The sequence below is a fragment of the Malus sylvestris genome, chromosome 17, assembly GCF_916048215.2.
Source record: "Malus sylvestris chromosome 17, drMalSylv7.2, whole genome shotgun sequence".
In the NCBI taxonomy this organism is placed as follows: Eukaryota; Viridiplantae; Streptophyta; class Magnoliopsida; order Rosales; family Rosaceae; genus Malus; species Malus sylvestris.
The window spans coordinates 31,575,764-31,600,596 of record NC_062276.1 but is presented as its reverse complement, the minus strand read 5'-3'; the positions used below and the strand labels follow the sequence as shown (position 1 = coordinate 31,600,596).

General features: G+C 36.9%; 2 protein-coding genes, 3 long non-coding RNA genes and 1 pseudogene across 5 annotated transcripts in view; 1 reads left to right on the top strand and 5 right to left on the bottom strand.

Moving 5' to 3' along the window:
* Nucleotides 1-24,833, bottom strand: part of LOC126611015 (uncharacterized) — a 98,483-nt gene that overhangs the window by 33,228 nt on the left and 40,422 nt on the right. The window lies entirely within an intron of this gene.
* On the top strand, nt 532-3,589 carry LOC126611014 (transcription factor MYB1-like; annotated as a pseudogene).
* Nucleotides 12,162-19,776, bottom strand: LOC126611030 (uncharacterized). The gene is made up of 2 exons (XR_007618672.1): nt 19,676-19,776; nt 12,162-12,260 (listed from the first exon to the last, which is right to left on the bottom strand). It is a non-coding gene; the product is annotated as an uncharacterized LOC126611030 (long non-coding RNA).
* LOC126611024 (uncharacterized) lies at nt 20,124-21,529 on the bottom strand. The gene is made up of 3 exons (XR_007618667.1): nt 21,176-21,529; nt 20,639-20,928; nt 20,124-20,322 (listed from the first exon to the last, which is right to left on the bottom strand). It is a non-coding gene; the product is annotated as an uncharacterized LOC126611024 (long non-coding RNA).
* On the bottom strand, nt 21,885-22,892 carry LOC126611023 (uncharacterized). The gene is made up of 2 exons (XR_007618666.1): nt 22,467-22,892; nt 21,885-22,290 (listed from the first exon to the last, which is right to left on the bottom strand). It is a non-coding gene; the product is annotated as an uncharacterized LOC126611023 (long non-coding RNA).
* LOC126611018 (protein C2-DOMAIN ABA-RELATED 4-like) lies at nt 23,383-24,429 on the bottom strand. The gene is made up of 2 exons (XM_050279202.1): nt 24,147-24,429; nt 23,383-23,887 (listed from the first exon to the last, which is right to left on the bottom strand). Exons 1-2 carry the CDS (start codon nt 24,255-24,257, stop codon nt 23,501-23,503), a joined length of 498 nt encoding a protein of 165 aa, XP_050135159.1. The 5' UTR covers nt 24,258-24,429; the 3' UTR covers nt 23,383-23,500.

The window sequence follows — 24,833 nt, the reverse complement described above, 5'->3', positions numbered from 1 at the left end:
TCATCAAGTTTGTTTATGAATTGATATGACATATCCATTTTTGAATACTGAGAGTGACTCTTGTGAGAGCTTTAGTGAGTTGAAGCACCAAGTCCAATTATTGAGCAATTAATGTTACGTCACGTGTAGCGTCTAAAAGTTTCATACAGGTTGGTAAAGAAAAATAGTGACCGGGCCTCGTTGTCTTTTACATTGCAGACAGTAGTAGCAAATTACAAGGCAAACACCTTTTTTTCTTTTTTTTTGCAAGTACAAGCAAACAAACACTTCAAAAAGCAGCAAAAGCATGCACTCAAAAAATCTCAAGCTGCAGGAATATGCTGGTGATGAACGATGTGTGTTGTAATTAGTTACACGATTCTACATTCACGTTCGTACAAATGTGCTTTTGAATATTATACTATAGCTAGAGAATTTTATGCCATAGAATATTGACTTCCCTTGTCAGGCAGAAATGTTAGCTCTTTCAGTAATATAGATGCATATATATTTTTCAGAGGTTAGACTGGTAGCTAATATATGACTCCAGAAAAACTGTTGAAATGTTTTAAACCTGTCACTTTTTGCTTCTGTGGATACCAGACATGCACGTCACTGGCCTTGATTTAGTTACTTCGGGGTATCCATATATAGCTTTAATGGTATGGCAAACACTCTCTATTTATATATAGCCCGGTGGCTTTCTGGAAGCGTTGAAGTGGCTAGCAGGCAGGAGATAAGCTCCAGGATAGCTGCTAGCAGATAAGAGATGGAGGGATATAACGTTAACTTGAGTGTGATGAGAAAAGGTGCCTGGACTCGAGAGGAAGATGATCTTCTCAGGCAGTGCATTGAGATTCTTGGAGAAGGAAAGTGGCACCAAGTTCCATACAAAGCAGGTATATATGTTAATGTGTATATATAACTGAGAAAGATTGATATGTGTATTGCCAGGAAAGCATTTCATTAGTATATTTCATTCTAAGACCTTCTGCCAATTGGTTTCAAGTTGGATGTTATGCTTTTATAATTTATTAATGCTTTAGAACATAACGCGTCTAACAGTTATACATGGCCCACGTCGAGAGAGTTCATCCCACATCAAAAACTTCCTCATGAAAACACATTGCGGACATATTTGCAGTACATAAATGTTATAAATTATGCATTCTGTGTATATGCAGGCTTAAACAGGTGCAGGAAGAGCTGCAGACTAAGATGGTTGAACTATCTGAAGCCAAATATCAAGAGAGGAGACTTTACTGAGGATGAAGTAGATCTTATAATTAGGCTTCACAAGCTTTTAGGAAACAGGTACTAATTAATAAATAAACATCACTTTCAATTCCTATCCAAGCTGAAGGACACTACACATCGTCCTCATTATTGAACTTGTTGATACCCTTAATTAATTGAGCTTATGCTCTAAGCGACTTTTCAGTGTGCCGAGAATACAGGCACATTCGTCATATGTTATTATACAAGTGAATGGACACTTGAAAAAAGGAAAAGAAAAAAAAAAGTTTATCCACTTGTATAATAACATATGATGTAGTGTCAAGTGTTTCAAGCACATTGAAAATCTCTCCATGCTTTATTATTACTTTCGTTACACAGTTTAATAAAAAAAAAAATTGATGTGGATAATCATGAATGGACCTAACCAAACAAAGTAAACCAAAACCAATAATAACTCACAAAAATGAACTTATAATAAGTTTACTCTTCTTTTTTTGATATTATAATATTACACCTTAAAGGGGAATAGTTGTTTTTGGGTTAAGCCATACAATAAATAATTCGTAATAAATAAGTATCAAACTCTCTATCTTTAAAAATCGAACCTCAGACCTCATAATTACAAGTAAAAAAAAATATCAAGTGCTAGTAGCAATAAATCATGAATCTTAGGTGACCGAAAAAATTAAATCTTTTGTTGGAACCACAAAACAATGTGCACACCTAACTTTTCTACTTGGGGTTTCCTTACTCCCTTTATCCTTTCTAATTTAATTATTTGTGCGAATTGAAGGGAAGTATTATTTAAAAATATTTTTTTACTTTTTATTTTTTACTCTAACCTAAATCTAACGAGTTATGCAAACAAATTTAAACACCAACTATACCCTGTATTGCTATTTTGTCTTTAATTTAATTGGGGTAAGAATAAATCATGAATCTTAGGTGACCGAAAAAATTAAATCTTTGTCCAAAAGGGCATGAGTAAACTCAAACAACACTTCCTATGGAAGATAAGTATCTCGTGATAAGATTTTTGTCCGTAAAGTCATTTTCATGCTTTTAATCCTACTCGGCTCGACAATCTTTGTGATTTTGGTAAAAACGACAAAAACAAATATGCTGACTCCATTTCTTACTGCTGACCATCAAGTTTCTCTTTGATTATCAATGTAAATTTTCAGTTACATGAAAAAAAAATGTTTGTCGTACCAGTATATGCCGCGAGCCAAACAAAATTGGATCTTGGATGTATATATATATAAGATCTTATATATCAACTCGGGTGTAGAAACACCCCCATTAACCCGATGGCGGCTACTCCTCAATCAATTTTTTTATTACATGTTCTGGGATGAGGGAGAGTTTGAACTCAATATGCCAGTTCAAATAACTATCTTGAAATTAATCGATTTTAGAGCCTAGATAAATTCCTTTTTTTTTTTTACAATAATGTTAGTGAATTAAATTGTTTGTTGTTAGGGGGGAGAGAGTTGAGTGGAAATCGAACCTGCATCAAGGCACATATATGCATGATTGCTTTCCACCACTACTATAAAGCGCCATCTGCTAAATTAATTCTCACCAACCTATATTGTTATCACGTTATGTATTAAATTAGTTCACTTCATTTAATTCTAAAGAAGAAAAATGTTAATGCAATCTAACATTTTTTATTTTATTTTTTGCTTTGTTCCTCTTATTTTTCATCCGAAGTATCCATGATTTTTTTTTTTTTTTCGTGTATGTACTCAGGTGGTCGTTGATTGCTGGAAGACTTCCAGGAAGAACAGCGAATGATGTGAAAAATTATTGGAACACTCGATTACGGATCAATTCTCGCATGAAAACATTGCAAAATAATTCCCAAGAAACAAGAAAGACCATTGTGATCAGACCTCAACCCCGAAGTTTCATAAAAAGTTCAAATTACTTGAGCAGTAAAGAACCAATTATAGACCATATTCAATCAGAAGAGGATTTAAGTACGTCATCACAAACGTCGTCGTCGACAAACAATGGAAATGATTGGTGGAAGACCTTGTTAGAAGACGACGATATACTTTTGAAAGAACTGTATGTCCCAGTCTTGAGTTAGAGGAAGAACTCTTCACAAGCTTTTGGATTGATGATATGCAACAGTCGGCAAGATCATATGTCAATTTTCCTGACGAAGGACAAATTAGAAGTGATTTCTCCTTTAACATGGACCTTTGGAATCATTCAAAGAAGAATAGCTAAAGAGATGATTCTCAATTCTTCAGTATCATTTTAGTTTGTATACTATTATTTTCCTTGCTCGTACTATTTTAGTATTGTTGTATGATTGTAAAAAAATAAATAAATAAAAGATCCCACCTTAATTATTAAACATCTGTAAAATATTGATATCTTTATTTGTAAAAATCACACCAAATAGATATAATCAGTAACTACCACTACCATTATTTCGTGTACAGCTGTGGTTGAATCATATAAGCAATACAAACAACTTAAGGAATTTCTGTAGTTGTATCTTCTGCATTTCAAAGCTTCCAAAGGTCCACCACAAAAGAGAACTCACTGCCACTCTTACCTTCTCCATCAAAACTGCCACATGATCTTGTTAATTGTACCATATCTTCGTCCCAAAAGTCTGTGAATGGATCTTCATCTAACCCAAGTCCAGAAAATGTTGTTTTTGTGAAGTATATTATCGGGGATCTCATCCAACAACCAGTTTAATTCTGTAATGGATGATGGCCTCGTAATTTTTTGCTTCAATGGTTTTCTGATTGATTTTGTTTTGCAATCGCCACTTGACCTTTCAAACATAGTGAACTATTACAAAAGGTTTGTGGTCGGGATCTTATGGCGATGGGATTTCTTATCTTATGGAGTTTCTCTTTTACATTTCCCGCATGAGAAGCTATCTACTCCGTATTCGAGTGTTCAAATAGTTTTTATTTTTTATTTTTTGGTAGAAATTAGAAATTCATTGTTAGGGCAAAAGTCAATAAAGAACACGAAAAGCCGAAAGCATGGCTAATAGAAAACACAATAAACTACAACAGCAATAGGAATGTTGTGGAGATCAAGGGTTCCAGACGCTGCACTGGGTGTAAAAACGTCACCTCCCAACATTCTAGGAAAATTAACTAGGAGGACAAGGCAAGCCGTCCTAGTTGAGAACATGCACCAAAGAAGATGGAGGTCTCACGATTCGAGTGCCAGCATCCTATCTCCTAAAAAAATCGTGTCGCCAACTTATCCGCCTCCAAATTTGTCGTTCTTGGGATCCAAGACCAATGATAGCCTTGAAAAAACTCTCCCAACATAAAGACCTTCGCGATAGTCGGGAAAACCTCTCAACTGCCAAGGTGAATCGAACTATTTAAAGAAGAGATTACTTCCTTTGAATCCAACTATTGAAAACTAAATTGCTTACTAATTTCTTGTTATTAAATGATTTACCTAGTAGATTTTCTATTTTGTCATTTTGTGAAACTGTTTTCTGTTGAGATAGCTTGAGCTCATATGCCAAGTGTAGTAGGACTTAGATCAGTTTTCATTTTCAATGGCTAACATGCCTTGTAATCGCCATGTGTCATAATCACAATGGCTTATGTATTTGAATGGTGATGATAACTAATGCAAGGAATGAATGAATATATGAAAGTGGAGCATCATTCTGCAACGATTAGAATGTTGTAGCTGTGAAACATTCTATCTGACTCTTTCTCTCTAGCTTATTTTCTTTCATTCTTCTTGCTCCTTTCAAAATCCAAGTGATCAGATCAATGGTAAATTACTAAAATCTCAACATGGAATCGCGAGCCCAGGTTCTATCTAGAATTAGGGCGTCAGATCTGTGAGTGTTGTGCTCGGTTCATCGATTCAGGTCTCAAATGGCTGGGTCTCAAATGGCTGGGTCAGGTGGTAGTGATCTTCGAGCTCCAATATTCAATGGTGACAACTATGAATTTTGGAAGATCCAAATGAGAACTTTTTTCAAATCACATGGAATCTGGGACTTAGTCGAAAAGGGTCTTGAAATTCCAAAATCGAACGGTAAGAAGGTTGAAGATGAAGCCTCATCAAATTTAGAGAAAGTTTCTCTGAGTGATAAGTTAATGAAAGATGCTAAGGTGATGGGTATCATCCAATGAGCAATTTCGGAGGATATTTTTTCCAGAATCTCGAATGAGGAGACCTCAAAAGGTGCTTGGGATATTTTACACCAGGAATTTCATGGTGATAAACAAGTGAGATCGATCAAACGACAGGGTCTAAGCCAAGATTTCGAGTACACGAGGATAAAGGATGATGAAACCTTGTCTATGTATCTCACTTATCTTCTTGAGCTGGTGAATCAAATGAAAGGGTATGGGGAAGATTTACCTAAAGTGCGTTTGGTTTAGAAATTGCTCATAAGCTTGACCAAAGAATTTGATCCTGTTTGCTATGTGATCGAACAAACTAAGGACATTGAAACTATTGAGGTGCAAGAGGTTATTGTTGCATTCAGAAGATTTGCACAGCACCTTGACAAGCATGCTGAGAGTACCACTGAGAGAGCTTTCAGTAGTATGAGTGTGAATCCAAAGGGGACTCAGTCAAATGCCTCTTTTGGTAACTCTAAACCAAAGAAGAATTGAAAATCGAAGGGAAAGAAATGGGACCCTAAACCTTAGAATCTTCCTAATCAAGGTGGCAAGTATGATCAAGGAGGAAAATCTGATCAGGCTAAGGGAAAATGCAAGCATTGTGATAAGCTACACTATGGTGAGTGTTGGTTTAAAGAAAATCCAAAATGCCATGGATGCAATCATTTTGGTCATATCATCAAGGACTGTGATCAACCAAACAAAGCTGGAAAGCTTGTAAACTTTGCAAACCAGGTAACAGAATCTACAACCATGTTTTATGCTTGTCATTCTGCTACTATTGGAAAAAAAAATATGAACATATGGTATGTAGACGGTGCATGTAGTAATCATATGACCTCTCATGAATCCTTGCTTATTGATGTTGATAAAAATGTGAAGTGTAGAGTTAAAATGGGCACTAGAGATTTAGTGCAGTCAATAGGCAAAGGTACCTTGGTTATAGAAATGAAGGGAGTGACTAGATATATTAAAGAGGTTATGATTGTACCTGGATTGGATGAGAATTTGTTGAGTGTAGGGCAGATGGTAGAGCATGGTTATTAGCTTGTGTTTGGTGATTACATGGTTAATATATATGGAGATAGACAGATGGAAGATTTGATTGCAAGTGTTCCAATGAAAGGAAACAGATGTTTTCCCCTAAGTTTGGAATATGTCAATCCTCACATGGCTAATAGAGCAACTGTTGAAGAGTCATCATGGTTGTGGCATAGAAAATATGGACATCTAAACTACATCAATTTGATGCTCTAGCAAGAAAAGAAAATGGTGCAGGATTTATCTAGACTACAAGTTTATAAGCATGTTTGCTCTGGATGTGCTACATGGAAGGGTCACAGGGCACTATTTGACAAGGGAAAGACTTGGAGGGCATCACAACCTCTAGAACTTATTCACTCTGATATCTATGGTCCAATGTACTCTTGGAGGCAACAGATTTTTTCTCACATTTATTGATGATCACACTAGGATGTGTTGGGTATTATTCTTGTAGCACAAGTCTCAAGTCTTCAACATTTTCAAACGGTTCAAATCCATGGTTGAGCTACGGAGTGGCTACCAAATTAAGAAACTTATAAGTGATAGGGGTGGAGAATACACATCCTTATAGTTTTGAAAGTTTTGTGAAGATATGGGGTTAGAAAGGCAATTGATTGTTGCCTACTAACTGCAGAAGCTAAGTATGTTAGTGCAGCTGAAGCAACCTCTCAGGCCATTTGGCTTAGGTTTGTGCTCAAGGACTTTGGAGAAGAGCAAGCTGCTACAACTTCCCTATTCAATAACAATACATCAGCTATAGCCATGTCTATAAATCCGGTGTTTCATCAAATGACCAAGCACATTGGCAGGAAGTTTCATTTCATTAGAGATGCAATTCAAGAATGAGTAGTCAATTTGATTTACCGCAAGAGTTAAGAATAGATTGCAGACATTTTTACCAAGGCTCTTCCCAAGGACAGATTCAACTATTTGAGAAGTTTTCATGGTGTGAAATCAGTTAGCAATTTAGAAGGGAGTGTTGAAAAGTAAATTGCTTACTAATTTCTTGTTAGTAAATGATTTACCTAATAGATTTTCTATTTTGTCATTTTATGAAACTGTTTTGTGTTGAGATAGCTTGAGTTCATATGCCAAGTGTAGGACTTAGATCATTTTTCATTTTCAATGCTCATATGCCTTGTAATTGCCATGTGTCATAATCACAATGGCTTATGTATTTGAATGGTGATGGTAACTGATGTAAGGAATGAATGAATATATGAAAGTGGAGCATCATTCTGCAACGGTTCGAATGTTCCAGCTGTGAAATATTCTTTCTGACTCTTTCTAGCTTCTTCTCTTTCATTCTTCTTGCTCCCTTCGAAATCTAAGTGATCAGATCAATGGTAAATTACTAAAATCTCAACACCAACTCTACCACAATTTGGGATAATCCCATATCCTGAGCCAAATTACATCCACCAAGCACCACTATAACCTCTCTGGCCATCACAGATGGAGCCGAAATGGGACCCTCCCTAGCCACGATGAAGCCATTGACATGATCTCTGATCACAATCCCCATGTTTCTCAACTTCGTCGTGGCGCACCAGCTTGCATCCACGTTGACTTTCCGGAATGGGGAGATAGGAGGGACCCAAGTTGTGTCACACAAAACCAACACAACACTAGACCTTGGGGGCCGTGGACCTTGGTATTTGCAGCCACAAAAGTGTTCACCGCGCAAGATATAAAGTGTGTAACCATATATTGGTAAAGGAGGCTTGAGATTAAAGATTGCTGAGTAGCTAGCCTTCCAAATATGCATAAGCAAACATGATGGAGCCAATTACCAAGGGTAATGTCACTCCTAGAGATCCTGTAGTTTAGGGAACCACCAAATCATATGGGCACAACCCAATGACACAAAAGAAACATGCGTTCCATGGATTCTTCCTCCTCGTTACATATAGGGAAAATTGGAGATGGGGAGGAATGCGGTTTGTAAAGAGCCAGCTTGGTGGCCAAAGTACCCCTAAAAGTCCTCCACATAAATTTTCTAACTTTTGGAGGAGCATGCAATTTCCAATTTTTTTTCCACCCCACGCCACCAATCTGCCAAGACGAAGAGGGTTGACCCACTCCACCAGTCACCCCACAGTTTCGCTGAGCCGAGTGCATCGTGAACCTTCCCCTTTTATCCCATGGCCAAACCAGATGATTTGTACCCTGATGGTCACCGATACCAGTCTCCAGAATCGCCAAATGTTCAGCCGAGAAAATGATAGGTCTAATTTCATCCAAATCCCAAGAAGAATTTTGGGAGATTAGTGACTCCACCATTTGATTTTGATTGATCAGCCCTCCCTCAAATGGGATTGGATGCCCATCAGGAAGAGAAGGCAACCAACGGTCAACCCACAACTGGATACTTTGTCCATTCATTACCTGCCAATGGGCACCTCCTGAAATAATATCTCGACCTTTTAGAAGGCTAGCCCACGCCCAAGATGCTCTGTGACCTCTCTTGGCCTCAATGAAAGATGTGGTAGGGAAATACCGAGCCTTCGAAAACGGCACCCAAAAGGACTCCGGTTCGTTAATAACCCGCCGACACTGCTAAGCAAGGAGAGCTAAATTGAAATCCTGGAAAGGTCTTAAACCTAAACCCCCCTCACACTTCGGAAGGCCCAGCTTATTCTAACCAACCCAATGAATCTTGCGTTCGTCCTCCTTTTGACGCCACCAGAACTGAGCAAGCATAGATTCCGAAATTGGGATTCGAGGTATAGCAGTGTCGGCGAGAGAAGGTTCTGCTTCCAGCCTTGGACCTTTCCAAGGCCCTACTTTTAACATACGCTAGTGCATGACGTTTTAATCTGTCCCAATTAGACGGAATTTCGAGGTATAGGTGATGCGTAAAATAAGTTAACACACAAATTAAACCCTCTTTTTGACAATTGTAGTATAGATGTAAGTAGGGTATCGTTCTAGGCCGGGGATTAGGAGGGATTGCTAATCTATTCTAAATTAATTTAAAAATATTAAACAAGACTCAAGGACACAAAACTAAGCTAAAAACTCTAATAACTCGAAACACACTTAGAATGACTCAAAATAATGAAAATAATCAAATTAGACACTAGGAACTGAAATGGACGGAAATTGAATTAAAAGACTAAGAACAATGAAAACTAACTAAATAATATAATTTAATAATGGGGGGTAGTTTGGTTTTAACAAGAAGTAAATTAAACTTAAATAAATTACAGAATTGACAAAAGCATGAAATTAAGGTGAAAGGATAGGTGACGGACTAGCTAGAGGGTTTTCTCCACACATGACACATATGCAACCTAAATTGATTTTTCAGTTGTTCTTTCAATAAATTGTAAATCTCAACGCCCCAAATTAACCGTGAATTGCACTAATTAACCTTCAGTTTTTCCACAAGTTATTGGGTTGGATGATTGCATACGACAACCCAAAACATTCCCTACAAGTTCCCTACATGAATTGCATAATAGAGATACAAGCAAGAATCATTAAGTTCTATGAAAAACATAAGCATTGACGAGGCACTCGTTACTATGATTTGCATGAAACTTATGCCAAGAATTTACTTAACGTGATTGTGACTAGCAACCTTCACTACTTGTGAATATAAGTTCATAACGATTAGGTGAAACTCACTTATATTCTAGCATCAAATTCATGCATGTAAATTAAGTATGCATCCTTAATCGACATACAAAAATAAGTTATCAATCAAGCAGTTAAGCAAATTAAATCACAACTCAGAAATCACAACTGAAGGTAATCAATTCATATTACAAATATATTCATGGCTTTGAATTAACCTCTAGCCAAAATAAGTTTATTTACACATTATTAAAATAGAAATGAAATATAAATTTGGAAAGATTTAACCGAAAGATTGAGTGAAGCTTCTGCTTCTGTGCTATTGCTGCCGAGGCTTCACGCTGCCTCTGTCAATCCCTCTCTGACCTCCTGGTTTCTGCACAGTTTTCTGTGCTTCTCTCCTCCTGCGCACTGCTCTACCCTTTCCGCCTCTAGTGTTGCCAAGTGCAGCCACGCACAGAAAAACAAGCTGCGCAAGGCAGCTTTTCTGCTTGTTTTTCTGTTTTCTTTTCCTTGGTTCCTCTCTCTCCCTGCCAAGGGGCAGCGTTCCCCTTTGTTCCTTATTCTTCTTTCTCTTTTTCCAGGCTGCCCTCTCCCGAGGCTAATGCCTCACCCACACACTCACGCTGCAAGTGCAGTTTTTTTTATTCCTTCTGTGCACTTCACCTACCACGCTGCAAAGGCAGCTGTCATTCCCCGCAAGATTTGCAAGCTGCCTTCTCTTCTATTATTTTCTGTTTGTTTTTGTTTCCGCCAATCCGAGTCCTCCCCACTCCTCTCTGTCCCCTGCACGTTCTTCTTTTATTCTGTCCGCCCTCTAACCCTATTATTTTTCTGTTTTCTTGAAGGCAGCCTCGCTGCCTTCCACTTCTCTCCCACTGATCCGTGTGTTCCTCTTATTCCTTTGTTTTCTGATTTTCTAAGTTGCCTCACCCACCACACTCACACTTTTCTTTACTCACCAACTGCAAAACACTTCAATTTTAGATATATCATATAATTTCTAATGCATACCTAATAAATTTAGCCTAACTTCCATGACCTATAATCCGTGTCATAATTCTACCAATAACCCATGACAGAGTGAGAACGACTAAAGCAATTTTCGACGAATTTATTATTTAAAACTCATTTGTGCCATTTTTATTTTCTTTGCATAAACAAATCCTATAAACACAAAAATAACGTAAATAGCTCAAAAAATATAAGGAACTAACTAAGAAAAGACGAGTGAATTTGAAGTAAAAATATATATAAATATGATCCGATCAAATACCCCCATACTTAGCTTTTGCTAGTCCCCGGCAACGGCGCCAAAATTTGATGCGAAAATTTACTTGACACACAAATTAAACCCTCTTTTTGACAATTGTAGTATAGATGTAAGTAGGGTATCGTTCTAGGCCGGGGATTAGGAGGGATTGCTAATCTATTCTAAATTAATTTAAAAATATTAAACAAGACTCAAGGACACAAAACTAGGCTAAAAACTCTAATAACTCGAAACACACTTAGAATGACTCAAAATAATGAAAACAATCAAATTAGACACTAGGAACTGAAATGGACGGAAATTGAATTAAAAGACTAACAACAATGAAAACTAATTAAATAATATAATTTAATAATGGGGGGTTTGGTTTTGACGAGAAGTAAATTAAACTTAAATAAATTACAAAATTGACAAAAGCATGAAATTAAGGTGAAAGGATAGGTGACGGACTAGCTAGAGGGTTCTTCTCCACACATGACACATATGCAACCTAAATTGATTTTCAGTTGTTCTTTCAATAAATTGTAAATCTCAATACTTCAGATTAACCGTGAACAGCACTTTTTTAATCTTCAAGTTTTCCTTAAGTTATTGAATTGGACGGAAAAACGCATACAACAATTCAAAACATTCTTCAAAAGTCCCCTACGTGAAAAGCACAATAGAGATACAATCAAAGATCATTAAACTTTGTGAAAACTATAAGCATTGACGAGGCATTCGTAACTATGAAAAGCATGATACTCTTGCCAAGAATTCACTTAACACGATTGTGACTAGCAACCTTCACTACTTGTGAATATAAGTTCATAACGATTAGGTGAAATTCACTTATATTCTAGCATCAAATTCATGCATGTAAATTAAGTATGCATCCTTAATCGACATACAAAAATAAGTTATCAATCAAGCAGTTAAGCAAATTAAATCACAACTCAGAAATCACAACTGAAGGTAATCAATTCATATTACAAATATATTCATGGCTTTGAATTAACCTCTAGCCAAAATAAATTTAGCTACACATTATTCTCAAATTAAACCAAAAGTTAACATGAGTTTGAGAAAATAAAACCAATAAGAACGGAGTGAAGCCCTTTGCCTCTGTGCTCCTCTTTTTCCCCGCCAGTCTTCTTCCCTGTGCTTATTTCTGCGCCTAGCAAGTCCCTGACTTGCCCTCCTTCCAATTCCCCGTGTCTTACGCTGCTTTCACGCTGCCAAAGGCAACGTCCTGTCCGTTCCCCCCCAAAGCAGCCTCCCACTTCTCCTTGTATTCTCCTACTGACCCCTTCTCCAGCTCACGTTTTCTAGCTGCCCAAAAGCAGCTCTTTGATTCTCTTCTATTATTTTTCTTCCATGCTTCACACTCCCCGCATCTTCTCCTTTTCTGCACGCTGCAAAGGCAGCTTTCTCTATATTCTTCTTTTGTTTCTCAAGGCTGCAAGACAGCCTTTTCTTTCCTTAGCTGTCCCGCCTGCTTTCATGCCTGGCGCTCCGCAAGCCTCTCCTTGGATTCTCGCTGTCTTTCCTTTTTTCTTGGATCCCCTTTCTTTATTTGATTCCTCTTGCTGTCCTTGGATTCTTCCTTAACAAAATAATACAAAACTAATTTGTATCATAAACTCTAAATTAGTAGCAGTTGGGAATTAAGAACAAATTCAAGTAACAAATCCAAAACCAATATTCTATGAAACAATCAATTCAATGCATATAAAATAAACCAAAATAAAACCCAATCCAAAAATAAAACCAATATTCTTTCTGTTTATTATTTAAAACTCATTTGTGCTATTTTTATTTTCTTTGCATAACAAATCCTATAAACATAAAAATAACGTAAATAGCTCAAAAATATAAGGAACTAACTAAGAAAAGACGAGTGAATTCGAAGTAAAAATATATATAAATATGATCCGATCAAATACCCCCACACTTAACTTTTGCTAGTCCTCGAGCAAAACAAAGAAAACATGAAAAAGATTAGCTTCCCTCTATGTGACCCTCATAGAATTTCATTTAAGAAAACAAATCATCAAGAACCATAGCTAACACCAACAAACTAATCCAAGTTCATCTTCCTTATTCAAATATTAGCAGTAATCTTTGAATCATCCTTGAAGTGTAGTGTGTGAGATAGCCATGCTAATGCAATTTCAAGTTTTTATTTTTAAAATCATCATATGCAAACTAGCAACCTTCTCACGGGATATACACTCAATCACATATGTGTTTAGTTTTAATGTGTTTCGCTCAAAGAATCAAATGTGAAATTTCTACCATAAGCTTGCATAAAGATCACTTCTCCACAGTCATAATTGCAAAACTTAAATCAAGAGGACTTTTATTGGATGTAATGAGGCTTAGGGATAGGGTTATTGAAACAAAAGAATAGGAAAACACAAGTTCCAAGCTACATTGCAAGCAATTCTTTTCTTTAGATTTATAAGAACTCAAGCTCTCCAACAATTCTTCTAGCACCTCCAACCATACTCTTAAACTGAAACTTTAAAAACTTTTTATTTTCTTTTTATACAATCTTTTTTTTTTTTTTTTTTTTTTTTTTTTTTTTTTTTTTTTTTTTTTTAAATACAAACATGAAATACCCCCACACTTATTCTTTTGCCAAACACCTTCAAAGTACTTCACAAACGTTTCTCATAAGACAATCTCACATTGCTCACTAGCTTGCTTGGAAAGGGTAAGGAAAAATGTTTCAGGTATAAGGGTAGACATATCTGGTGATAAGAAATAAAAAGCTCAACATACACGGCTCAAATTGGCAATCTAATGATATTATTTTTATTTGGGAAACATGGTTATTTGGGCCATAGTGGTAAACCTAATGCCTCTATCATTTCCAAGTTCATGCAATCAATGACAAACATTTCGAAAGATCGTTACGCAAGTTCTAGAGATGTATCTCACATAAGTTCATCACACATGAAAGAATAGGAGTGTATGAAAAATGCACACACTTTCAATCGGCTCAAAAACTCACATAGGATGTATATGGTCACTAAATTCACATATGAAGCTTTAAGTCATACTTTAGTTTCACATTAACAAGGCTATGTGCATTTGGTTTTTCAAAGATGATCAAACATGTACAAAACTAACAAGAGAATTATGAATTTCACAAAACACATGTGAACTAAGTTCTTGATGATCATGGTTCAAATTTGATCCAATTATATCATTGGGTCGGGAAACTAACAAAAATCTAATTCAACACAATAAGGGAAACAAGACAATATTTTTGGATTTTTAAATTTTCTGATTTTTTAATTTTTTAATTTTTTAATAATTTTTTTTTTTTTTAAAGAAAACAAAACTAATTAAGAAAACAAAAAACAACAACACAGAAACAAATGAAACCAGTTCGTAGTCGAAGGTACAAAAAATTTTAATTTGGTCATTTTTTTTATACTCTTTACCCCCAAACTTAAACTGGACATTGTCCCCAATGTCATAAAACACTATAATGCAAATAAAAATAAAATAAATAAATAATAAGAAACAAAATAAAACAATGGGACTGAAAACTTCCCTAATTTGCAGTAAAATCAAGCGATGACCCCCAAACTAAAATTCTGCAATCAACTTCAAGGGTGGAAATAACCAAAAGTTCCTGCAAAGTAAAGAAATAATTCAGTTAAGTAACGCAAGAAAATGTAAAAAGCAAACGAAAAATTGAAAATCACGATAAAAGACAATGAATAGAACTAATAAGTGATCATTGGTCGTGCTTGTTGACTTTCCACAGCTTTCCTCTTGAACGGGGTGACACTTAGCTTTTTACTTGCAAGTGATGATTTGATGATATTGTACGGCGAGGCTTTGCTCTTTGGGAAGGTGCCCTCAAAATGTTGTTGAAGCTTCTCGAGTTCTTCAACTCAGATTCCTTCTGCTCTCGAGTTGATTGTGCAGGCTCAATTCCTTATTTGTTCTCCAAGCAGATGTGGCAGCTTCTCTAGTTCTTCATCTCAGACTCCTTCTGCTGGGATGATTGTGCAAGCTGCATTCTTCTCTACTTGTTTCTTCTGCACATTGTCTCCACATGCTGCTGGTATCATTTTCGCTTGCCTTATATGTTCTTCAGGTAGATGTGGCAGCTTCTTTGGAAGTACATCAGCAGTGGAAGACGAGTACTCGAGAGCAATTTCTCCATGTCCTGCAGGTTAGAACAAAGACAAGGAAAAGGACATGGAGAATGCATGATATGAGATACTCTTGCTTTCAACCTTCATGATATGAAATACTTTTGCTTTGGATAGGTTGTTTGCAGAGGTATCCCAAGGAATGAGGAACACTGAGTAACTTAGGAGGATTCTTTGGGAATGCATTTTCGGAGATGAAGAAGTGCTGAGAGGGTGTGCCTTTGCTGTGGAAGGCGAAGGTAGATACTTATAGGACTTTTCTTCACAACCGGAACTATTCCCTCACTCATTGTCGGCAGCCGGTGGATGGATGAATAGTACAAATTACGCGCTTTCTGACAAAGCTGCCCTTAATTTCCGCAAAGCTACTAGTTGCATGTGACGAGTGACAACACGTCTGGACAAATTGATCTTGCGAACTCCGGGGTTCGGCTCGTGGTTTCTGAGCAAGCCCAACTTTTAAGAAATGAAACGCCTCTTTTGAGAAAAGAATCCGGCTTTTGAGAAAGGAAACTCCTCTTTTGAGAAAAGAATCCGGCGTTTGAGAAAGGAGCCCCGACTCTTCGATTTGCGAGAGGACGCCTCTTCAATTTCTGAGGAGCGCCTCTTTGATTTCTTCTTTTTATAGAGGCGTTAATTTTGTTCCACAACACACTTGAGCTCCCTCCTGTAAACACTCCCTTCTTGCACTTCCGAAATCTTAATCTGTCTGATCTCTTCTTTCTCTTCATCTTCAGAAAATGTCTGGCCCTTCCGATCGTCGTTTTGACTTGAACCGTGGTGAAGAGGCAGCCCCGCCTTCACCAGACAACATATGGCGCCCATCCTTCATATCCCCTACCGGTCCTCTTACCGTGGGGGATTCGGTGATGAAAAATGACATGACCGCTGCGGTGGTGGCCCGGAACCTTGTCACTCCCAGAGATAACAGACTGCTCGCTAGACGATCTGATGAGTTGGCTATGAAGGAGTCTCTGGCTCTTAGCGTGCAGTGTGCGGGTTCTGTGTCCAACATGGCCCAACGCCTATATGCTCGAACCCGTCACGTTGAATCGTTGGTGGCTGAAATACAGAGTCTCAAAGAGGAGATTAGAGGACTCAAGCATGAAAATAAACAATTGCATAAGCTTGCACACAACTATGCCACAACCATGAAGAGGAAAATTGACCAGATACATGAATCTGATGGTCAGATTTTACTTGATCATCGGAGGTTTGTGGGTTTGTTCCAACAGCATCTGCCTTCGTCTTCTGGAGCGGCATCGCGTAGTGAAGCTCCAACTGATCAACCTCTGTTGCCTCCTCCTTTTGTGGCCCCGCCGACTGCTGAAGCCCCGCCGACTACTGAAGCACCACCTGACCAATGAATGCTATTAGTTTACACATCATTGTAAAATATTATTACTTTTATGTTTTTTTTTTTTTTTAAGTGCCATATTTTTTTTTTTAAAATATGTAAATTAATGTAAAAAGACTTTGGTTAACCTTCCCCCACACTTAAACTAAATAACACAAACTCACAGAAATCAACCAAATAACACAACTAACTAAACAAAACAAAATGAAAGCAGTAAAGATAAGGGTGTAAGAATTCAAATCTGATTTGGTTAGCGATTCCAAAGTCTCCCTTCGTTGAATGCTTGGGTTGCCTCCCAAGAAGCGCTTGATTTAACGTCTTTAGCCGGACGAATCTTTCCTTTAAACTCCCCTCGGCTCCAAAGCATGGAATTTATCTTTTAATGGGAGGTGATACTTGAAATGATTCGGCAATGGTTTAAATTCAAGAGTGGGTGCCTGAATCATCAAAATCAGAAAAATGTTAGTATAAATAAAAATTAAAATTGGAGAAGATGGCTTACTTTCTTTTTCCGACACAAACTCAATGACAAACACCACATTTTTGAACATTTCCGGGACTTTGAACTTGGCCAGGTTTACTATGATGGTTGTGGCTTGTCCCGGGTCATCAAACTCAACTGCTTTGGGCTTGATTGTCTCATGCACAGCCCCTTGGATGAATTCTTGATCTGCTTCAACCACTTCATTCTCTTGAATCGTTCTTCTTGGGAAACAAAGGCCTTTGAAATATTCAACACGATCTAGAACTTGCTTTGTTGCACCAAGAATTGGAATATCCTTTTGTACCTTTGGAAGAGCTTCCACAATGTCTTTTTCACTCTCTTCTTGCTTGGGAATCAAAAACCTGCTAGGAAAAGGGACATTGGGAGGAATATCATTAGAATGAAGTGAATTTAGAACTTCCTCACCTGAGTTGGATGACATAGGGATTTTAGGAGCTTGCAGCAAGAATTCTTCTAAACTGCCCAGGTTGTCCTCCTCCTCTTCTGCTTGCAGCAGCAATTCATCCATGTTCGGGTTGTGTTTGGATGGTTCTGGGACAGCTTCATCCTTCATGTCACCTTCCAAAGTGATGGCTTCATCGATTTCACTTTCTGCCTTTGAATTTGCAATGTTTGAGTTGGAAAGTTCACTTTGATCTCGAATCTGTGCCATGAATTCCACAATCTGCCCAACTTGCATATCCAATTTGTCCACTCTTTTGACTCGGTTTTGCAGCTCCTGGTTTTGATTTTCTACTCCCTGATTCAAAGAGGGGAGTAACTTATTAAGTGTATCATTATCCAAGGATATACCTGAATTGAATTGGGTTGATTGTTGTGGTGGCTGTGACGGTTCATATGGCCACTGATAGAACTCTTCCGATGGCGGCAATTGTTCTTCTTTTCGTAAACCCTGCGCCACAGAAATTAGTCCTTCAAGAATTTCATTATAATTCATGGGCATACTTTGATTTGATTGGAATTGTTGTGGGGGATGTTGTGGTGGCTGTATAGGTGTGGTGTAGAACTCCTCATATGGCTGCCAATATGCATCTTGTTGGAATTGTTGAGGTTCCCCCCACATATAATTTGAATGATCTCTCCAAGCCGAATTGTAAGCGTTGGAAAACATGTTGCCCCTTGATTGGTTATAGCCTTGATATCCCCAAACATCTTCATTATCAGAAAATTGAGGACTTTGATATCCTTGCCCATAGGGCACATCAAGTGTAGGGACACTTGGCATTGTGGTCCGTTCGGCATTATGAGTCAATTGAGCAGTGAGCTGTGCCAATTGAGCTTGAATGGTCGCAAGTGCCATGTCTCGCTCCATTTGTACCTAAAATCAAAGAAAGAAAAATAAATCAAATATCAAAAGTAAAATACACAAACACCAATATAAACATAAACAAAAACAAAAATAAAGGGATTAGCAAAGTTGCTAATCCCCGGCAACGGCGCCAAAATTTGATGCGTAAAATAAGTTAACACACAAATTAAACCCTCTTTTTTACAATTGTAGTATAGATGTAAGTAGGGTATCGTTCTAGGCCGGGGATTAGGAGGGATTGCTAATCTATTCTAAATTAATTTAAAAATATTAAACAAGACTCAAGGACACAAAACTAAGCTAAAAACTCTAATAACTCGAAACACACTTAGAATGACTCAAAATAATGAAAATAATCAAATTAGACACTAGGAACTGAAATGGACGGAAATTGAATTAAAAGACTAAGAACAATGAAAACTAACTAAATAATATAATTTAATAATGGGGGGTAGTTTGGTTTTAACAAGAAATAAATTAAACTTAAATAAATTACAGAATTGACAAAAGCATGAAATTAAGGTGAAAGGATAGGTGACGGACTAGCTAGAGGGTTTTCTCCACACATGACACATATGCAACCTAAATTGATTTTTCAGTTGTTCTTTCAATAAATTGTAAATCTCAACGCCCCAAATTAACCGTGAATTGCACTAATTAACCTTCAGTTTTTCCACAAGTTATTGGGTTGGATGATTGCATACGACAACCCAAAACATTCCCTACAAGTTCCCTACATGAATTGCATAATAGAGATACAAGCAAGAATCATTAAGTTCTATGAAAAACATAAGCATTGACGAAGCACTCGTTACTATGATTTGCATGAAACTTATGCCAAGAATTTACTTAACGTGATTGTGACTAGCAACCTTCACTACTTGTGAATATAAGTTCATAACGATTAGGTGAAACTCACTTATATTCTAGCATCAAATTCATGCATGTAAATTAAGTATGCATCCTTAATCAACATACAAAAATAAGTTATCAATCAAGCAGTTAAGCAAATTAAATCACAACTCAGAAATCACAATGAAGGTAATCAATTCATATTACAAATATATTCATGGCTTTGAATTAACCTCTAGCCAAAATAAGTTTATTTACACATTATTAAAATAGAAATGAAATATAAATTTGGAAAGATTTAACCGAAAGATTGAGTGAAGCTTCTGCTTCTGTGCTACTGCTGCCGAGGCTTCACGCTGCCTCTGTCAATCCCTCTCTGACCTCCTGGTTTCTGCATAGTTTTCTGTGCTTCTCGTCTTTGCTTTTACCACAGACTATGCACGTTGTCAAATGCAATGTAACCACGGATTGTGCCCATGGTAGATTGGGATCTAACACCACATGCTATGGCCATTGTGGATTACAAATTGACCACGACTAATGCCCGTTATAAAAAGATTTCCAAAAATTAAAAAAAAAATTTATTTAATAAATAAACAAGTAATATATATATATATATATACAAAATTGCAAATTTACTCTATAAAAATTCACATATTCAAATATTACATAAAAAATAACAACAAAATGAGTAGTTATATATATATTAAGAAATACCAAAATCACCAAAACATGTAGAGGCTTTATTTCACACTATAAAACAAAACTCAAGTCCTAGTTCCAACCTTCGTCCTCCAATGATGATCTTCTTCTCTTCAATCGTTTCTTCCAGAAAACACACATCTCCAGCAAGCTAATCACACTTTAAGTTTGCAAGTGCCTGCAAAACACCAACACTTTTTATCAAGAAAGAAAAATAAGGTCTTTTTTATTATTTTGTGCATAATTAAAACATTCGAACGCATGGTACGTAGTGTCGAATTTGGTAGTTCTTCATATGTTACTTAACATAACCACCAAATCAACAAAAATAATCATTTTCATATCAAGGTATGAAAGAAATTAAAAATACATTTCCATCTGATTCCATCTGATATAGATATACTTGAAGATAAAAATGATCATGCTACGTATTACAAAGAGAAGTTAGATATGTAGGATAGTACGTGACCCTTCCTCTTAAGATAGCCACTAACCTCTCCTCTCTACACTCCTCTACAACTGTTACCTCGCTATGCACAAATTTCTTTCAGGTCTGCAGACTTCACTGCAAAGACACTTGCAAAGAAACCAAATGGAAAGAAACAAAAGTAAAAAGAAAGGAACAAACTGATTGTTGCATTCAAACCATGTAAAATAGATTACGCAAACAAATAAACTCAAGTAAATCTAAACTGATGGGTTTAAGAAAAAAATGCCATTGTCAAGCACAAATTGGTCTCGACAATTTGCTGCTTCATTTCTGTAAGCTTCTTGTGATTGTTACCTACAATACCAACATTCACAAAGGAAAAATTAAATTAGTTACGGAAAAAAAAATTATATGAAATCACCGGTGTAAAATTTGTTGATATTTCCATCACCTAAGATTCCCCTGCTTCATAATTTAACAATCATTGTAGCAACTGACAAAAAGATATTGAGAAAAAAAAGTAGAAATAAAAACTGAATTTAAATAACACAGAGAGTTTAAAGTTCAAACAGGTCCTTGAAGATTTAGTGAAGAAACTTACCGGGGGCAGAGAAATATTCCGAAGAGACTGGATAGAACATTGATAGGATTAACATACCACACACCATTGTAGCAGATGCAAATTAAATTATGGGAAACCGGGGAGAGACAAATTATGATGTTTTTTTGTTTGTTTTAAGAAACCGAAGCGGTTGAGCTTTGGAAAAACGTGGGAGCGTAGTTGAAAGGGGGTAGAATTTGTTTTTGTTTTTGGAAAAGGGAAAGGAAGATGAAGCGGAAGAGATGGACATGGAAAGGAGATAGAGAAAAAAGTGGATTTGTCAAAAAAATTTGAAATTTCAACAAAAGATGTCTAAAATTTTGCAAAATTTTGGTGTCCCGCCTCCTCCAAATATGTGAATTTATGATTCTATCACACATTATGCTTGTGGTAGATAATAAAAAGACATTGTGAATACTAACAATATTGACCACGAGCATTGTCCGTAGTTACTTAGAATATTTATAACGTGCAACTTTGCGTGTGATTATTAACTACTATTTTATAACGGGCTAAGATTTACCCGTGGTAAAAAATTATTATTCATCACGCACTTACTATGCCTATGGTAAATTTATACTTTTTACAATGAGCTGATAAAGCCCGTGGTAGAATTCTCGTGGTAGAAACCAAAACTATACAAACAATTCACTTATCAAAGAAAAACAATGTCTCACATCAGTAATTCAAAGCTAGAATCCCATTATCGTACCCCGGTTAGCACCATTTTCATACTAATCAGCATTCTCAAAGCAAATTCTTTACCAATCAGTGCATACCAACGTCAATTTAAGTTCACAATTCATCAAGAATGCCACTTTTAATAACTACAGCTACAAATGTAAAGCAAACCAGTTCCAAAAAATAACAGAAAGTGTGAATGTAAATGTACCTCAGCCAGGTCGAGATGCAAATCGTCTTTTAAATGGAAAGTTAAAAACAGACAGCAAGCCCTGCAAGGCCTAGGACACCTTGAACAAAATACCATGGCAACAGCGACATTGTCAGGGCACAATTCGACCCCGAAAATTTTCACACTGCTCGTTCTATGCTTGGTCATGCTTGGAGAAGGCATGCTTGCCTCCTAGTTATCAACATATCCCTTTCTCTTGCACCTTATCGTATTGAACCAAAACTAAGTAAAGCTTTCATCTTTATCACATTTAGCCAAAATTGAATTGTAAAAAACATACTTATTCATAATTACACTTTAATTGCAGAATAATCACGGTATCATTTCAATAAACGGAATTAAATTTTAATATCTTTACAAAGAAATCGAGAGACATACTAATCCTGGAATTGAGGAATGGCTGGTCATCCAAGTCGAGCCAGCGACTGGGCGAGGCCATGGGGACGACGACCGACATGTTGTTCTCTAGAGAAAGCTTCTGGCGGGCTCTGCGTCAGTGACGAGTTCTTGTGTGGGCGCCGGATAGAAGATGGTTGCGATTTCGAAGAAGAGGGGGGCGGGGGCTTTGGAGAGAGAAATGAGTAGTTTGGAGATTTCAGATAAACCGTCGAAGGAAGCGAATGGGTGAGACCGGGTGGTTGGTGGTATCAGATCTGGAATTGGTATATAGATTGGGTTTAAGATAGAGTTGGTTCTGATAACAAATTTGAGAGTAATATTAAATAAATTAACCTACAACATTCATATACCGTGATTGATTTCAAGAAGGCGCTGTGATTAAATTTATTTCAACAACGGGCTACCCTCGTGGTTATATCAAATAACTGCAACGAGCTTTACTTGCGCGTTATTATTCTAACATGTTCTATCACGGGCCAATTTTGCCCGTTGTTAAAACCATTTACTCACAACGGACTTTAAATGTCCGTGGTAATATTCGATATTCTACAACGTGTCTTTTATGTTCGTGGTGAATTAACTGTGATAAATGTGGTGCTGTCTTGTAGTGCACATTCCAAGAATATCTGTCAGCTTCTTCCCCAGCCTCAAGGCGTTAGATTAATTTCTCCTCTCTTTTTTACCAACTTTGTCAGTTCGACCTCCTGCTTGCATATCTATATTCCAAACACATGGTTCACCACACCCCTCTCATAACCACAAATTTTCTTCTACGAATAATGGTTGAATCAATAACTTGACACAATTATTTGTTTACATAAGTAAATATTGTATGATTGGTGCAAATAACTCTCGCATCCCAAATGATTGATACCAGTACCTGGGAGGATAAAACTCATAAAAATGGATCACTCTATTTTTCACGTCTTTATGAACAAAAGGATTGAAGTAGCCAGGACACCAAATCCAATTATATACATGAGGAGAGAGAGAGAGCAATTGCAATCTACAATCTACAGACCCCTAGAACTAGGAACATCAATCCACTGCAACTGGAGTTCAATCTCCCCACACTCCACATTTCTGAGTCTGAGGATCATGTTTTGGACGAGTTTGCCGTTGGACCAGATGATGCAGCTCTCTTCAGCAAGGCAGTTTTCCCTGCTTGGTTGTACTTTCGTAATTACGGTTCCATCTGGGAGGCCTTCCAATCGCATCCTCAGGACTTGGATAAATAGTGCAATATCAAACTCTGCGTCCCCCATTTTGTCATCAAAACTAAATGTGTCTTTATCGTACACAGAAAGCGTGATCGGAAGATTTGGTTCTGTAACGGAAAGTGTCAATCTTTCATCCCATTCTGGATTCACATTCCGCTTCACCACACGAGTTTTCAGTTTCTGCATCATCAAAAAATAGGTTTAAGCTATCAAGTAATATGAATTTAGCCAAGTTGACTAATAGCGTGATCCACCCTCTCTGCACCAAGTCCAAATTCCCCCACCCCGCGTAGTTCTAATATGTCATCTAAAACATAAATTTCAGAACGTATAACCAAAACCCAAAAACCCAAATGGATCGAGAAATGCATCAAAACAAGGAAAAAAAACACAAAAGTAGTTAATAAATTGAAGGAAGCTAGCCAGATGGAAATATTACCTGCTTGCCCATTTTAACAACAACATAAGGATCACTGCTTTTCATGTCTCGAACAGCAAGGTTCACTCCTCTTTGGACGTGAATTCTCAGCAGACCCATCATGTTCTCCATTCGATCAACACCAGATTTTGTTTATTTCTTTTCCACAAATTCAACTAGTACAAAAAATGGCAGGAGTAGGAAGGAATATGCAGGAGAGGAGGATGAGAAATTTTGTTTTCTTTGTATTCAAGTATTTGGAAGGAATTTTTTATGCTAAACCACTGCCTTTCTGCCTTTTATACACAGAACTGTCTGAAGAATCAAAGACTTACTATTTAGTTCTAATTTGGTGGTCGCTTCTGAAGACAATACTTTATGCTTTAGCTGCGACTAGAAGCCTGCCACCCAATATCCCTTTATTTTTCAACATGTGACGTTACAAAATCAACCCAACCAATACTAGTCACGCGCACTCTCAACAAAAAATATATAAAAAATAAAACAATAGTCACGCAGACCTAGACTTTTCTCTCCACCCCAATAATGAAAAAACAAAAGGAAAAATACAAAACGATGAACCTTTCTAGTAAAATAAAATGTAAAGTGTAGATTTAGTTTGAATTATTATCTTAATGAGATTAAGTTTTAGATTTTTTTTTGGAAAAATTAGTATCCGGTCCCTAGTTCTTACTGTTTATTGACTAA

Bases quoted from the DNA above. Each gene is read 5' to 3' on its own strand.
- LOC126611018 (XM_050279202.1), bottom strand. From the start codon at position 24,257: ATGGAGAACATGATGGGTCTGCTGAGAATTCACGTCCAAAGAGGAGTG. The intron at 23,888-24,146 runs GTAATATTTCCA...TTGATGATGCAG, and splicing joins TTGTTAAAATGGGCAAGCAG to AAACTGAAAACTCGTGTGGT.